The sequence below is a fragment of the Temnothorax nylanderi genome, unplaced genomic scaffold, assembly GCF_030848795.1.
Source record: "Temnothorax nylanderi isolate EJ_2023f unplaced genomic scaffold, tnyl_v1.0 TNYL_tig0334_pilon, whole genome shotgun sequence".
Lineage (NCBI taxonomy): Eukaryota > Metazoa > Arthropoda > Insecta > Hymenoptera > Formicidae > Temnothorax > Temnothorax nylanderi.
The window spans coordinates 150,809-169,581 of record NW_027249396.1 but is presented as its reverse complement, the minus strand read 5'-3'; the positions used below and the strand labels follow the sequence as shown (position 1 = coordinate 169,581).

At 38.4% G+C, this 18,773-nt stretch overlaps 1 protein-coding gene across 1 annotated transcript; it reads right to left on the bottom strand.

Moving 5' to 3' along the window:
• Positions 1-13,553: 13,553 nt before the first annotated feature.
• On the bottom strand, positions 13,554-18,773 carry LOC139781397 (uncharacterized). The gene has a single exon (XM_071720254.1). The coding sequence runs from the start codon at positions 18,771-18,773 to the stop codon at positions 13,554-13,556; it is 5,220 nt and encodes a 1,739-aa protein (XP_071576355.1).

Below are 18,773 nucleotides of genomic sequence, written 5' to 3'. Positions count from 1 at the left end.
GTGTCTTTATTATGTGTAGTTATCTTTACAAAAAAAGAAAATATGTTGACGTGAAAGAAATTGAGAGTAACTAAAAAGTTTTTACATTAGTTGAAATAAAAGCAAACCAAATCAGTAATCTGTCCTGAAGATAGAATAGAAAATAAATGAACTGAAATAAAAAACCAGATCTTACAGGACGGAATTAAGATGTCTGGATTACTGATTGAAAATGTGAGTCCGAATGTTTACTGAAACGTAATACCGATAATGAAAAAAAAGAAGAAAGAAAAATGAAAAGAGAGTGGGGCCTCTGCATTAATGTCTATAAGATCGGTTCTTGGGCTACAATTTCAAGCCAGAGCCATAAGAATGAAAGTAATTCTCAGATCTCAAGACGAATATAAACTCTAGCAGAGGCCCTTATACTTTTTTGACTAATGTCTGTCTTTAAATATGGCGTCCCAATGAGAATCTTTTAAGGGCCCCGCTCGCTGGACCGGACTCCTCACTTCGATCCTCCCTCTCAGACGCTAGCTGCCGCAGCTCTCCCTTTCCTGGCGGTGAGCTCTCCCTGGTGATCCGACTCTCGCTCGGTTGGTCTCCAGAACACGCGCCGCAACGATCAATCCGTCAAGAAAGAGGTAACGGACTCGACACGTTCGAAGAAACGCAAGCAAGTGCGGCCATGACACCTAACGAGTGAGGAAGGAGGTGGGGGCTCTTTGAGAGTGGCGACTCGCGTCGCGCCATCTAATGTGAAATGATCGGGCGTTGTAAAATGCGAAAAGAATTCGAGCGCAATATCTGAACAAATTATTTAATTTTTAATAAGTCCAATTATTAATATTTATTTTCATAATTAAACTTATTTTTTATTTTGATAAATGTAAATACAAATATCTTATTGTATTAATATTTAATATTAATAATTTAATTAGTTGCTTAATTTAACTTTTTGTTTAATAAATGAGCGGATGTAGTACTGAAAATGTACCTATTATATAATATTTTAATTTTCAAAATTGTCAAATTACAAACAGGAATTTTGTTGTGACTTTTACAGTTATAAAGTAACTATTTAATGGAAGTGGAAGCCTAAAAAAATTAATATTGTAACGCAATTATTATAATGCTCAAATCATAAAATATTTACATTATCCATGTCTGCCAATACAATATAATTTTTTATTCATATTGCATTCTATAATTAATGGCAATGTTATTATATATTTGACAGGCAAATCAAAATAGCTTCGAATCGATATCGAAATTATGAAATATCGATGTCTTAACAGAAAATACATCATTTGCCTGTTTACAGTCTGGCGCGATGAATGTATGTCACTGTTTGCTCGACGAGTCACTTTCGAGATTTGACTCGAAGGATTATGCGACACGCCGGGCGAGAAATGCCGGGACGCGCTCCGATTGGTGCGCCTAAAGGTGAAAGGAGAGAACGGATGCGGACCGTCGAAGCACAGGGTTAAATCACTAAGTTGGTCGAGTAGTTTTATTCACAAAGTCATTTTATTTCGAGAACACTGCATGACGAGCATTGTCACAAGCGCGAAATCGCATCTGTCGGGGAGAGCGGCACGGTGCGATCACGTGGCGCTTCCCTTTTGAACGGTGCAAACGAGTCGCGAGTTGGAGGCCGGCTGCGGCGGCCGGCTCCGGAGCAGAGTTGCCATTTCCTGAGCCTGGTAGCATTCGGTCGCATGTAGAGGGGATGGAGTGGGGATGGCTCTCGTGAGTCACGTGACGGCCCGTGACGCACACAAGCCACGTACCGTGTACGTGTGCGCTCGTGGCTTCGGCCAACGTCGTGCGATTCGTGCGAATAGATCGAGACAGACATATGACTGTCTGTCTCTTTCTTTCCTTCGTGCCGCTCGAGCGCGGCGCTGACGATACGTTCAATAAAGAAAGAGTTAACGAAATCCACATTATAAGTAATTTGTTTTGAACAGTACAAATATTTAGATATACATATTCTTTGTACATAATATATTTTTTATATACAGTATATAATAAAATTATAAAAATCCTAAAACAAAAAATAATGAAATGCCACTCTTGGCCAACGTGTACGTTTTGTTTAATGCCATATTAAATATATTTTAAAAACATTTTTTTATAAAAATTTTGAAAACATTTCTTAATAAAAATGAAGTAATAATTTTTTAATAAGTAAAATAACTTTTTTTTAAATTAAGATCGACATTTATATCTCGTATTTATATTACATGTACAACGTACATGTTGTTGCTCGACGGAAACCGCGAGAAGGTGGTGGTCTCTTCCGTCATGAAGTTTAAACAATTGTTATTAATTAATAAAAAATTTAATTAGAAAATTTTATAATTGTAACGCACACAAATTATTGCACACAAATATATTCAAACATAATATTAATACAATATATACAATACAATACAACATATTACAATATAATACAATATATTAAACAAACAATTGTTTATACTTCCTATTCACTGAGCTCTCCTAATATAAGATAAAAAGTTATATTAAAAAAAAAAGAAAGTTATTGCAAATCGAAACTGAATAATGGATATAAGATTTTATTTACATCTGCAAATATTTTTTGTTATTTGTTTATCTTTTGGACATTATTTTTAGTGCGTTGAAAACGAAGGACCAGCAACTTTATCTGCAGCATATAAAGTAAGACTACTTTTTCGTTTTTTATAATTTGCATATAATACATCGGACGACATTCGAGACAAATGTTCTTCAGTTACTTTCAAGTTGATAGCTTTTTCGCCCCTCGCCTTCAACGTTGATTTTATTACGCAATTAGCATTAACAGAGATGGCAGACAGTTTGTTGCGTTTCTTAGATTTTAAATCAGTTAAAATGGAAAACATTCTCTCTGGATCTGCATTGGAATTAGGGAGTGATCTAACAGCGCTTACAAGATTTGTCAAAGCGGGAAATTTATAACAGTAAGTACCATTTGATAATTGTCGCTGCAATATTTTTTTCCATACATTGTCAAAGGTACCCTTTAATATATTTTCTTTTTCAGATTCACTGAACTCTCCTGGTAATTGTAACCACTCTTTCTTTAACAATTCTTCGTCGAAGTCGCCAAGAGTTTTTGAAATAAAACAAATATTTTTTAAAGATTTTTCTCTATTATCGGATTGGAGACAGATAGTTGGAGTCGGATGTAAAACTTGCAGATTTTTCAAGAATTCATTTTTTATGGGCAACCTTTTATATATTTCCTCCGCAGCAGTGATATAAAATTGTATACAATTTTGTCGGACAGTTATAACTATGTCCGCATGATCTTCCTTAATTAAATTATTTAAGTATGTCTCGCAGTCGGATCCGAGGAAAATTTTATTTATATCTTTTTGAATATCTTTATGTGAAAAATTTACAATTGTGGTTACGTCTTCTAAATACTCTTTTTTAACAAAATTTTGACAGATTTGGGAGAGAAAGTCAACCGATTTTAACTGTAATAAATGAATTCTCGTTTCTGTCGATTGAAAGTATGCATTAAAAGAATTGAAATAATGTAAGATATATTTAAGGAAAAAGAAATACGCTTTTAATTTAACGTTATCCATCATTGACAAAAGATATTCTGCAGATTTTGTCTTATCACTCACAACCATTTCTTGCAAGAAGTAACGAATGGTTTTCCATGAATAGAGAAGTCTTTCGACGCATGCGTGGTGAGACAACCAGCGTGTCTCACTTAATTTTAACATTTTAAGATGCTTGTCTTGGAAACACTCAGTAAATTCCTGAAAAATTGCTGAACGTTTTGGACTACCGTTAATGTAGTGAACAATTTTTTTCAAAAATTCATCGCAAAATAATGGGATTTTTGCACATGCAGCTTGCGCACTTAATGCAGCAGAATGTCATGGACATGGCATGGTTATGAGTCGCTTGCACCATTTTTCCAATTTTGTTTTAAAGGATGAGTGTTTTCCGGTCATAACTGATGCATTATCGCATGATAATGCAATTATATTTGTAAAAGGAATCTGTAGCTTCCACATTTCTGACTGAAATGCATGGAATAACTTCTCAGCACTCGAATCTCTTCCCAATCAGCAGACAATATTTTTTAAATGTTTTTTAAATATTTTTTTTTCAGTATTTATACAATGTTACAGTTTATTGTACAAATAATATTTATTTAATGTTTATTAAACGTTTATTTTACATTAATTATTAATTTAAAATAATGATTTAGAAAAAATATTTATTTAACGTTTATTTAATATTTAGGTCACATTAATTATTCGTTTGCAATAATATTTTTTAAAAACATTTATTTCACATTTATTCAACATTTATTTAATATTTATTTTACATTAATTATTCATTTAAAATAATGATTTTGAAAAAATATTTATTTAACGTTTATTGATTAATATTTATGTCACATTAATTATTCGTTTGCAATAATAATTTTTAAAAACATTTATTTCACATTTATTCAACATTAATTTAATATTTATTTTACATTATTTATTCATTTAAAATAATGATTTAGAAAAAATATTTATTTAACGTTTATTGATTAATATTTATGTCACATTAATTATTCGTTTGCAATAATAATTTTTAAAAACATTTATTTCACATTTATTCAACATTAATTTAATATTTATTTTACATTATTCATTTATTTAAAATAATGATTTAGAAAAAATATTTATTTAACGTTTATTGATTAATATTTATGTCACATTAATTATTCGTTTGCAATAATCATTTTAAAAAACATTTATTTCACATTTATTCAACATTATTTTAATATTTATTTTACATTATTTAATCATTTAAAATAATAATTTAGAAACAATATTTATTTAACGTTTATTTAATATTTATGTCACATTAATTATTCGTTTGCAATAATAATTTTTAAAAACATTAATTTCACATTTATTCAACATTAATTTAATATTTATTTTGCATTAATTATTCATTTAAAACCCTAATAACAGAGAGGCTGAATATGAATATAAAAATTATTTTAAACTACTGCAAAAAGTTATTAATAGAGCCAAGTTCTTATACGATAAGAATGATGTTGAAAAAAGATGTAATAATAGCAAGTCTCTTTGGAATTTTGTTCAAGAGAAATTAAACAAGGAGAAATCTAAATCGAGTAATATATGTAGTCAAATTAAAACCGAGGGGAAAGTTATTGATGATTCTCTAGAACTTGCAAATACTTTCAATGTTTTTTTCTGTACTATAGGCATTAATCTGGCTGAAAAAATACACATTCCTAACCGTCCCGACCTAAAAAAGGTTCTAATAAATAACAAATCGATCTTTCTTTATCCTATTACAGCTGGTGAAATGACTAATGTCATAAACGGTCTAAAAAATAAAGCTGGTGGGGCTGATGGGGTTAGTGCTAAGGTTATTAAGTCGATTGTATGCGAAATTGCGGATCCACTAGAGTATATTTTAAATGTATGTATGAAAAATGGTGAATGGCCAGATAACTTAAAGTATGCCGTTGTTGTACCTATTTACAAAGCTGGGGAAAGGTGCAATGTGACTAATTACCGACCGATCTCGCTGATATCTAACTTTGCAAAAATTTTCGAGAAAATACTCCATAAAAAAATGTACAAGTTTTTCACTGACTCAAATATTCTCTCTGAGAAACAATTTGGGTTCAGGAAAGGTAAAGGTACTAAGGATGCTCTGGCATTAATCTCAAATCATATATACAAAAAATTGAATGATGGTACATGCACAATTGCAACTTTCCTTGACTTCCCTGCTAAAAATGACCGATTGAATCCGATTAAAAATTTTGAATCCGCATGAATCTGGATTCTTGATCCGGAAATCACGGATTTATAACGATTACACCGACTGAAAACGATTGAAACGGATTGGTATTCAACGATGTAATTTCAATCGGTTCCTATCGGTTTGAATCGTTATGATTTCGTAACGATTACACCGATCGAAACCGATTGAAACGGATTCGTAGTCAATTAACGATGTAATTTTAATCGGTTCCTATCGGTTTGAATCGTTATGATTTCATAACGATTATACCGATTGGAAACGATTGAAACGGATTCGTACTCAAAAATGTAATTTCACTCGTTTTCTATCGGTTTGAATCGGTCTTTAGTCAATCGTTTAAATCGTTATGATTTCGTGAACCCCAAAATCACGAAATTATAATGATTTAAACGGATTAACTGACCGATTCAAACTGATAAAATCCGTGAATTCCGGATATATAAACAGGATTATTTACTACTTTATTTTATAATTCCATTCTTTGTACTACAAATTTATTACAATGTGCAGTATTTATTTAAATAAAAACATTTTACAGTTTTGCAAATATAGAATTCATGACTTTACCAAAAAGAAATCCTGTAGTAAGAACTCTATTACGTAAAAATTATGTGTTATATACAATTTTAATGATTAAAGCGGATTTAATCCGATTCACATAGCTACTTTCATTACCCAATTTAAATGGATTAAGCGCAGATACGATTGAAACCGATTCAGTCGGATTCAGATGAATCCGGAAATATTGCATTAAATCCGATTCCGGTGTTGTATTAAAATTTTACGATTGATGCGGATTCAATACGATTCATGTGGTCACTTTATTCACCCGATTAAAATGGATTGGCATTAATACGATTGAAACCGATAACGGCGGATTCAGATCAATCCGGAAATGCCGAATTAAAAACGATTCCGATTGATTTGTTATTAGAACCGATTCACTTCCAATCGGGCATCCGATTAACCGGATTGAAAACGCATTCATTCCGATTCAATTTCACCAAATTTAATAGGAAACCAATCGGATTTAATCGGTCATTTTCAGCAGGGTTAGCAAAGGCTTTTGATACCGTGAATCACCAAATACTACTAGACAAACTGTACGACTACGGAATAAGGGGAAATTGTTACTCATTGTTGAAAAATTATTTAAATAATAGAAAACAAGCTGTAAAAATAAATGGAGTTTGCAGTGAAGATAGGTTAATAACCATTGGAGTTCTGCAAGGAACAATACTGGGGCCACTTCTCTTTATTATTTACATAAACGATTTGCTATCTTTATTACCAGGTAAATTAATTACTTCGTACGCGGACGATACGGTCGTTGTAACAACGGGTGAGTCCTGGGAAGTGGCTAGGGGACGGATGTGTGAATATCTGGATATTGTCTTCCAATGGCTTTGCGTGAATCAGTTCTCTCTGAACATCAGCAAGACAGTGTTTATCACTTTTGGAATATATGCAGATAGTGTACCGAATGAGATCTCCGTTAAAATTAATAACCAAAGAGTTAAAAGAGTTGTTTCTGCCAGATATCTTGGAGTCATAATAGATCAGGCTATGAAGTGGGAATTGCACTTAAATTATATCACAAAGAAGACCAGATATTTACTGTTTGTCTTTGCAAAGTTATCCAGGCTGCTGTCCCGGGAGTCGCTGTTAATTGTTTATCATGCACTCTTTAATAGTATTGCAACGTATGGCATAATAGCGTGGGGAGGGGCGTATAATAACGTAATTAATAAATTAATGTCCCTGCAGAACCGAATTATAAAAATTGTAATGAAATCCAATACGAATAAAATGCCGCGAAACGTTAAATGTTCATTTGCTGTCGAGGCCCTATGCCATTATTATAGTTATCATCAGCAAAACTTCGAATCCTCCGCGAGCAAAACTAGGAAAAAAGAATTGATGCTGCCTATGATCTATAAAACTACAAACTTTAAAAGCAGTTTCATAACTTCGCTGAAATTATTTAACTTATTGCCGATTGAACTAAAAATCCTTAAGACCACGAAAGGCAATGTGAAACATAAATTATCCAACTGGATCAATGGTGACATCAATGCAGTCGCAAAAACGCGAGCGAAGAGCACACAATAGTGTGAAATTAATGTTATATTTCATTTTCTTCAATTTTGTTTTCTTTTGTTATTTTGTTTTCTTTTCCTTCGTTATGTTTCTTTTAATTTTAATTATTGGTTTATTGGTTTATTAGTTTATAAGCACCAGTCCTATGTACAGGCAATTTATTTGCCTCTTTAGGTGTTATTGTAAATAATATTTGCTGGTCAATAAATAATAATAATAATAATAATAATGGCTTAAAAATAAAAATACCATTATTATATATGTTATAACATGCGCTAATAAATTCTAACACGGTTATTATTTGTACGATTAATTGTGTGATTATTTGTGAGAAATTTTATATGCAAATTTCTTGCGAATGCTTGAGCGAGTTAGACGGAGTCTACAAATTAAATGTGCAAGTCTCAGAGTCGCAGGAACGGTCGTAAGACAGAAATTGACCAATCACAGTCAAACGCTTTTAACTGTTATATTAATTGGTCAATTTCTTTCTTACGACCGTTTCTGCGACTCTGAGACTTGCATCAAACCGCTCAGTAGCAATCGAATGTGATTGATTCTTACTTTTAGAACCAACAAATCAACGTAGTGTGTGTTGATAAGACGACAACTCAGCAGTCGTTCTGCTGAATTATTGTAGACCCCGCATTTAATTACGGCTCCTATTATACTGCACACAGGACTACACGATAACACAATAAAGTGACAAAGCGGTGACCAATTACCGTTTTCATTTTTCCGAATCGAAGTATTAGGCTGCTTTCGAAAACGTCACCCGAGTATACTCTCTTCTCTTTCTAACTCACTGAGTTAGAAGGAAAAGGAAGTATACCCGTCTGTACCCGGGTAATATTTTCGAACGCAGCCTTAATAGCGTACGTCGGTTCGGCGCGCTTGATTGGTCGCTTGAGTTGCGACAACGTGCGACGTGCTTATGTTCTGTGGACGTGACGTGTTTGCGCGTGTCGGGCAGTCGGTGGCAGTCGGTGACTTATGGCGGAGCGTGCGGATGTGTAGCAACCATAGCAACTTCGTTCTTCGTTCCCATTATTTGTGTGCCAGTAGGTTTGTGATATAATAAAGTTCTAAAGTTTAATTCTAACATCATTATTGCCCTCCCGCAAAGACTTCCTGCATAACTATTAAATTTCTTACAGCAACGTATGTACCGTTGAATGCACATGGTAAGCCGCGGAATACCGCGGAATTAAACGACGACTCGATCGCCGACCCACGTTATTTGACAATCAATTTAATGTGTGATATTACTTTTCTGATTCAATTTAAGAGCTGTGTTGAGACTGATAGTAACCGCGTACAGTTAGAAGAATTAGAAAATATATTTAAAAATCACACATGAAACATTATTTCAGCATAAAGGTCTTGCTATGACCGTCTATGGACCTTGCTCGATTTTCAATTGCGTTATACAAACAGCGGTTTTGTCAATGCCTTAAAATACAAGTAAATTTTTTTTCTTTCTTATATGTATTTTATTTTGTACTGCAAATGTTTATTTTGTTATACATTATATATACAATGTGTACAATATGTACAAAAAATAATATTTAGTAATAAAAAATCAAATATAACACAAATTTTTAAAATTATTAAAAAACCTTTCAATGTAAACGTTTCCCAAATATTAAAAAAACATTTTTTTAAATGTTAAAACAAACGTTTATTAAACGTTAAAATAAGATTTTTCTAAACGTTAAAATAATATTTTTCTAAACGTTAAAATAATATTTTTTAAACGTTAAAATAATATTATTTTAAACGTTAAAATAAATATTTTTTTAATGAAAAAAAGGGAACTTATCCCATTATTTTTAACGTTTTTAAAAATGTTTGAAAAATGTTTTTTAAATGTTTTTTAAAAATATTTTTTAAATATTATTTTGCTGATTGGGTTGCATCAATATTTATCAATTTCACTAATTGTGAGCGAATATCTAAAGTCTCAGGATCAACGTATCGAACAAAAAACGTCATCCATTTTTCATTACATATATCCGACGTTTCGTCTACGAAAATAGAGAATTTTGTTCTCTGAAGTTTCTTTGCGAGTTGTTCAGTTTCAACCGGGCACAAAACATTCGAAAGAATCTTTGTGCATTTTGTTCGACCCATTTTCATATTTTTCAACGCAATAGGATCTTCTCCTATGTGTTGAAAGAACCTCAGAATCTTTTCTGCATTCTGATGAGGTAAATTAATTTCTGCAATTAAAGCGGCATACTGTATTTCCGCTGATTTTGTACGCTCATTAACCGACAGAAAAGATTCATTATCTTGCGTAACAAAATCATCATTTGATTTACTCGCTTCGATACCTTGTATTTGGCATAAATTAATGTGACTTTTGGATTCTGCATGTCGACGAACCTGCACTAAGCGAGCAGCAAAATGTTTGTCGCATATTGCACAATAACATGCACTTTCGTCACGCGGAACCGCACGCAACCATAATTTAAAATTCTCAATATCCAGCCATCCGTAATTAAAAACTGGCTTACTTATATTGTTATTATGAATAGTTTCATCATTAGATAATGATGGAACTACGTTTTTTTTTAAATTGTTTCTGTGACACGCAGAATCCGCATGTCTGGAAACATGTGCTGCATTGCATGAAAAACTTTCATTGCACACAGTACAAAAGTAGAGACTTTCGTCAGATGATAATTTACGTATCCATGATTTATAACGCTCGTCACTAAGCCAAGCTTCTACAAAACTTCCCTTAGGTTTTTTGCGCAATTCATCACACGCTTCCATATCGAAAAAAGCGAAATAAAACAAAAAGAGAAAAAAATAAGTGAAGCAAAAAAATTAAAAAATAAAAAAGAAAAAGCAAATGGTATGTGCTGTGTGTCTGTGTATTACAGAAAGAGATCAGGACCCCGTGGTTCGTCACTCCCACAGTATTTAACGACTCCAAACCCTCTCTCTCTCTCTGCGTGTGTGTGTGTGTGTGTGTGTGTGTTTTGCAGATAGAGATCAGGACCCCGTGGTTCGTCACTTCCACAGTATTTAATGACTCCAAACCCTCCCTATCTGCGTGTATATGTGCGTATGGAAAAATTATGGTGATCTACCGTGATGGAATTACCGTGATACACGAGGACAATCAAGTTATTTGGAGAGCTCTGCGACACAACGGCAATCAACAAGACGTCAAGACGCTTGTTAACCTTTAGAGGGCGGGAAAGTTTTGGGAAAGATTCTTTCGAATGTTTTGTGCCCGGTTGAAACTGAACAACTCGCAAAGAAACTTCAGAGAACAAAATTCTCTATTTTCGTAGACGAAACGTCGGATATATGTAATGAAAAATGGATGACGTTTTTTGTTCAACTCCAACTATCTGTCTCCAATCCGATAATAGAGAAAAATCTTTAAAAAATATTTGTTTTATTTCAAAAACTCTTGGCGACTTCGACAAAGAATTGTTAAAGAAAGAGTGGTTACAATTACCAGGAGAGTTCAGTGAATCTGAAAAAGAAAATATATTAAAGGGTACCTTTGACAATGTATGAAAAAAAATATTGCAGCGACAATTATCAAATGGTACTTACTGTTATAAATTTCCCGCTTTGACAAATCTTGTAAGCGCTGTTAGATCACTCCCTAATTCTAATACAGATCCAGAGAGAATGTTTTCCATTTTAACTGATTTAAAATCTAAGAAACGCAACAAACTGTCTGCCATCTCTGTTAATGCTAATTGCGTAATAAAATCAACGTTGAAGGCGAGGGGCGAAACAGCTATCAACTTGAAAGTAACTGAAGAACATTTGTCTCGAATGTCGTCCGATGTATTATATGCAAATTATAAAAAACAAAAAAGTAGTCTTACTTTATATGCTGCAGATGAAGTTGCTGGTCCTTCGTTTTCAACGCACTAAAAATAATGTCCAAAAGATAAACAAATAACAAAAAATATTTGCAGATGTAAATAAAATCTTATATCCATTATTCAGTTTCGATTTGCAATAACTTTCTTTTTTTTTTAATTTAACTTTTTATCTTATATTAGGAGAGCTCAGTGAATAGGAAGTATAAACAATTGTTTGTTTAATATATTGTATTATATTGTAATATGTTGTATTGTATTGTATATATTGTATTAATATTATGTTTGAATATATTTGTGTGCAATAATTTGTGTGCGTTACAATTATAAAATTTTCTAATTAAATTTTTTATTAATTAATAACAATTGTTTAAACTTCATGACGGAAGAGACCACCACCTTCTCGCGGTTTCCGTCGAGCAACAACATGTACGTTGTACATGTAATATAAATACGAAATATAAATATCGATCTTAATTTAAAAAAAAGTTATTTTACTTATTAAAAAATTATTACTTCATTTTTATTAAGAAATGTTTTCAAAATTTTTATAAAAAATGTTTTTAAAATATATTTAATATGGCATTAAACAAAACGTACACGTTGGCCAAGAGTGGCATTTCATTATTTTTTGTTTTAGGATTTTTATAATTTTATTATATACTGTATATAAAAAATATATTATGTACAAAGAATATGTATATCTAAATATTTGTACTGTTCAAAACAAATTACTTATAATGTGGATTTCGTTAACTCTTTCTTTATTGAACGTATCGTCAGCGCCGCGCTCGAGCGGCACAAAGGAAAGAAAGAGACAGACAGTCATATGTCTGTCTCGATCTATTCGCACGAATTGCACGACGTTGGCCGAAGCCACGAGCGCACACGTACACGGTACGTGGCTTGTGTGCGTCACGGGCCGTCACGTGACTCACGAGAGCCATCCCCACTCCATCCCCTCTACATGCGACCGAATGCTACCAGGCTCAGGAAATGGCAACTCTGCTCCGGAGTCGAGAGGCGCGTGACACACAATCTTGATTTGCGCGAAAGAGTTAATCGCAATCACGGCGGCCTGCTCTGGAGACGAGAGGCGCGGGATGCACAAGATGCGCGCACGAGTTAGTCGCAGTCACGGCGGCCTGCCCTGGAGACGAGAGGCGCGGGATGCACAAGATGCGCGCACGAGTTGGTCGCATTCACGGCGGCGTGCTCCGGAGACGAGGTCTGGAGTAACGCAGGAATCGCGATCACGGCAGCCTGCTCTGGAGAACGGGAGGCGCGGGATGCACGATGTGGAGCAACGAATCACCGGAGCACTCTCCGTAACTATCGAGATTCGAACCGAACGATGTGTACGACCGCTTCGGTACGGTGTCGGAGACTCTCTCTGGTCGGGGAATCGCGCTCCCGCGAGCGTTAGACTCTTCCCGAAAGACGCCTGATCGGTCTCGGCCAATCACCTGTCGACACGGTTTAGCAGTAACACGTGTAAGCCGCGTGTCGCGAATTCCATTGCTCGCAAGAAGCGCGATTCCCAACGAGAATATTCGAGCACGTTCAGGGACGGCGCTCCTCTCCAACGCGCACGTTCCTTCACGTTAACGTAATCGTTAACATAAACCGCCCGCCTCGAAACGTTAGTTTCGATGAAGGAGTTTTCTTGAAGTTACTGAGTTTAGAAGAGGAGCGCCGCCCGCCATGACCACTCGGGAGTATTAAACTAACTTATCAACTAAGAATTTATGTACACTATTTACAAAATTAGGAACGGTCATCAATTTAAGTATTAGGCTGACTTTCTGAGACGAGATCAGGTTGGTCTTCCGCGAGCTTGTTGATCTCGACTGGGAGAAGACACAACTTGGTGATCGGTCGAGTGTACTCGGCGCGCGCTGTTCGCACAACAACGACGCGCACCAATCCATCCGAGCCCTGATGACATTGAATTATACGCCCAAGTTCCCATTTACACGGGGGGAGCAGCGGATTTCTAATGAGCACCATTGTACCGATTTTCACCGACGGTTGCACTGTTTTCCATTTAATGCGTTGCTGCAGAGTGTTCACATAATCCGCCTGCCACACTTTCCAGAATTGTTCCGTCATGTGCCGAATTAACTGCCACCGGGAGAGTCGGTTTTCGTTCGTGGATAGAACGGAAGGTTCAGGATTGAGCGTGATTGCGGAGCCAATTAGGAAGTGTCCGGGTGTAAGCGGCTCGTAGTCGTCTAACGTGTCTTTTAATGGCCCGATCGGCCTTGAGTTGAGACATGCTTCTATGCGGTAAAGAAGCGTAGTGAATTCCTCGAAGGTCAAGGTGTGAGTTCCGAGAACTCGGCGAAGGTGGTGTTTTACACTTTTGACACCGGCTTCCCAGAGTCCTCCGAAATGAGGGGCGTGAGGGGGGATGAAGTGCCAGGAAATGCCGTCCGAGGCGGTTTGATTAAGAAAATCTGGGTTGTTGAGGGCGTCGCGATACGCCCTTTTTAATTGGGCGTCAGCGCCTACAAACGTCGTTCCGTTGTCGGAATACATGGCGGAAGGCAGTCCTCTGCGCGAGCAAAAGCGAGAGAATGCGTCTACAAAGGCGGGAGTTGAAAGGTCACTGACAAGCTCGAGGTGAATTGCCCGAGTGGCAAGGCAGACGAACACGACTATGTATCCTTTTCGACATTTTATGCCGCGACCTGGCGATGAGCGCGTAGACACTGGGCCAGCATAGTCTGTGCCGCAGTGCAGAAAGGCACGAGCAGAGGCAGAGACTCGTGATGGAGGGAGTTGACCGAGCAATTGAGAGGGCACCTCGGCGCGTTCACGCGTACATGGGACGCATTGGAAGATTACTTGCTTGATCATTGAGCGAGCGTTGAGGAGCCAATAGTTTCGTCGTAACGTCGCGAGAGTTAATTGAACTCCGGAATGACAAGCTTGTGCGTGTAGCTGTCGGATCATTAGGATCACAATGGGGTGAGACACCAATAAGATAGGATGTCGTGCGGAATACGGGCGCGGAGTGTTCTGTAGGCGTCCTCCGACGCGTATGATTCCATCGGAATCTAAGAATGGATTAAGAGACGACAGTTTATTTTTTGAGGGAAGCGCTTGGCCTTTGATAAGGACGTTTAATTCTTCGGATAGAGTCTCGGACTGAATTGTTCGAATCCAGAAACGTCTGGCTTTGTCGCAATATTCGCGCGCTATGGCTGTGGATCGCGGAGTTTTACTATCGGGCGACTGTTTGCTGCGGCAATTAGTTATAAATTTTATGAGATAAGCGGTTACTCTTAATAATTTCGGCCACGTTGAGTAACGCGTGGCTAGATCCCAGGGTGGAGACGTTTGAGCGATCTGCACCGTCACGGCCTTTGCTTCGTCCTGAGAGTGGAATTCGACTGGCTGCGGCCATTCGGATGAAGGTAAGCGAAGCCACGACGGGCCATTCCACCAGAGGGAGAATAATGGGAGTTCCCGACCGGAAAGTCCGCGCGAGGCGCTATCCGCAGGGTTATCGGCTGTTGGAACGTGACGCCATTCGGCGTTTGGTAAACGTGTCTGTATGTCCGAGACGCGATGAGCAACAAAGGTTTTCCACTTGGAGGGATGCGCGCTGAGCCATGCCAGCACGACAGTTGAGTCGGTCCAACAGTAGCGCGCCGAAACCTTGAATGGCAGAGTGTTTTGTACGAATTCGAGAAGTCGTGCGAGTAAATGAGCAGCTGACAGCTCAAGTCTCGGGACGCTCACAGGTTTAAGCGGAGCCACCTTCGACTTTCCACAAATCAAGCTAATCGAGATATCGCCGGAGAGCGATTGTACGCGCAAATAGACAGCAGCGGCATAGGCTACTGTGAACGCGTCTGCGAATCCGTGGAGTTCACGGCGAACAGTGTTCGATCCGTTTCCTGTCCATCGAGGAATTCGAACATTATTCAGATAGGACAGATTATTGTGAATTGCTTCCCAATTACTTTTGAGAGACGGGGGGAGCTCGTCGTCCCAATCTAACTTCGATCGCCATAGGCTTTGCATGAAAATCTTTGCTTGTATTACTGCTGGAGTGACCCAGCCTAAGGGGTCGAAAAGCTTGGCTATTGTTGACAGGATTGAGCGTTTAGTTTGCGGGATCGTGGTTGGAAGGGAGACTCTAAATTGGAACGAGTCCGTGGATGGGTTCCACGAAATTCCTAATATGTTTAAATGATCGTCTAGATGTAATAGTTTGTGACCGGCTAACCCGTGATCCTCTTCAGAAATATCGGCGAGAAGATCTGACTGATTACTAGCCCACTTGCGCAATGTGAACCCTCCTCGTGACAGGAGAGAGCATAGCTGATCTCGCATGTGACGCAAAAGATGAATGTCCTCCGCGCCAAATAAGACGTCATCCACGTAGGTGTCGTCAATTAGAATTTGCGCAACTAATGGAAAGTTTGCGCCCTCATCAAGGACCAATTGTTTTAAAACGCGCAGGGCGAGGAACGGAGCGGCGGCTGTGCCGTAAGTCACCGTAATCATTTGAAAGTCTTGAACGCGATTAAAGGTGGAGTCGTACCACACAATTCTTTGATAGTCTCTATCACGCGGGTCAACAATAATTTGGCGGTACATTTTCGCGATGTCCGCGGTGTAGATGTATTTGTGTTGTCGCCACCGTAAAATAACTGCGGACAGATCGGTTTGCAATTTTGGCCCGGTCTCTAAATGACTGTTGAGCGAGGTGCCGTTGTTCGTTGAACTGGAGGCGTCAAAAACGACTCTCAACTTCGTGGTCGAACTTGATTCGCGAATGACGGGATGGTGGGGTAGATAAACCGTCTGGGTATTAGTCGAGTCAGGGGGAGAGACCTTTTTCATATGGTCAAGTTGCTCGTACTCACTAAGGAAGGCAGAATACTTTTCCTTGAGTTGCGGCGTTGCGTTAAATCGCCGTTTCAACGAGTTTAGCCGTCGAATGGCGATGGATCGCGACTCTCCAATTGAAATTGGAGGATTCCCTTTAAAGGGCAGTCGAACGATATATCGACCGTCTGCCGATCGATAGTGAGTTTCGGCGAAATGGCGTTCGCATTGTTCCTCAGAGGGGGACAGAATCGCGCGGTGTGGAATCTCCTCGATTTCCCAAAACTTGCTGATCGCGGTTTCTAATGCACAGTGAAATACATTAATTCTAGCGGCTGGTTGGCTAGGATTATTAATAGGTCCGGAAACGATCCAACCGAGATGAGATTTCTGCGCGATAGGTTGATCGGAACTTGTTCCTTTGCGTAAGCCGTCGAGCAAAATTCGACTGTATAGATCGGCGCCGATTATCATTTTTATCGGCGTGGAGCCCGTTGGATCGTCGTCCGCGAGAGGCAAATCAAAAAGATGACTCCAAGAGGAGACAGCTACCGAGGATCGAGGAGCGTACCTTGTCAAGGACGGAAGTATGAAAGCAGTAGCAGTAAATTTGGCGGAGGGTTCATGACGTGATTGAATTGTAATCGCGGCTGCTCGTCGACATATACCCGCATCAGTGCAACCGACCGCGGAAATCGTTGTTAACGTACGAAGTTTCCGTAAGCGTAACGTTTGTGCGACGTTCTCCGTAATAAACGTCACTTCTGACCCTTGATCTATCAAGGCTCGGATGGTTGTTGATCGTCCTGCCGGAGAGCGAACGATCACTTTCGCGGTCGCAAGCAACACCGCAGGTGGAGTCGCAGATAACGCAACAGCCGACATCGCGATTGCTGACGGCGTGTCCGATTGGTTGATCGCCGAGGCCGCCGCGGCATCCTCCGCTAAAACCGCGTTTCCGCATAAGGAAGAAGCCGAATCAAGATGGAGCAAGGAGTGATGTCGCTTCTGACAAACACGGCAGTTAAATTTACTCAAGCAATCCTGAATGGAATGTTTTGAACCGAGACAATTAAAGCAAAGTTTCAACTTCTTGGCTAGTTCGAGTCTCTGAGTCGGGCTCTTCCCAATAAATTGACTACATTTATAAATTGAATGCGATTGAGTACAGACTTCGCAGCGTTGCTGAGCTTGATCCGAAGTCGCGGCATTATTCGCGTTAACATTGTATCTCCTTTTATTTGACTGTTTTGGAGCGAGCTCTTCGAGCGCGAAAGCACGAGCTGACAGAAACTGTGTAAGATCTTCGTACCTTGCGGGCTCTAAGTCAGGGCCGCATTTCAATGTCCACGCGCGTCGTGTTGCTGGATCGAGCTTGTGAGATATGAAATATACTAAAAAGTCGCTCACTAATTGATCGGAGTTCCGACCGAGACGTTTGAGAGCGGAGATTGCTTGATCCGCTTTATCGCGTAGAGCGTGTATATCAGACGCAGATTCGCAAGTAATCGGAGTTAAATTGTAAAGTGTAGACACGTGCGTTTCGATCAGCTTGCGCTTATTTTCGAACCGAGTTACAAGGGCTTTCCAGGCGGCGCTGAAATTATCGGCGGTAATAGATATGCCCGATATGGCATCTCGAGCGCTGCCAGTTAAGCACGACGATAAAAAGTGCATACGCGAAAAGTTATTAAGTTCTTTATTTTGAATAATGAGAGCTTGAAATCGATCGCGAAACGTCTCCCATTCGTGAGCGAGACCGGAGAATGGAGGCATCTGAATCGGCGGCAAATGCTTCAGCGAGAGCGATGTTGGATCCGGACGATGAAAAAATGATGAGTGTTCGAGCGAACGATTTGGACTTACGCACGGCTCCAACTCCTCCAACCAATCAGTCATGAAGTCGAGGGTGCTTTGGTAGATCTCCTCGTGCGCCTCCAGCTGATCGTCATTGAAGTAGGGATGTTCGCTTTTGCCGTGTGGATGAGCGTGCAGGAGAAGGGCATGGCCCTGTACACACTTGGTCCATGTTTCTTTAAGCGAACTGATTCGAGAGTGAATTTTCGCCGCAGTGTAATTATTGCGTCCAAATTTCTTAAAGTTGTCGAGCGCGTTCGCCACTGAACGAAACCGGGCCCTTTGCTCCTCGAAGTCGCTCAT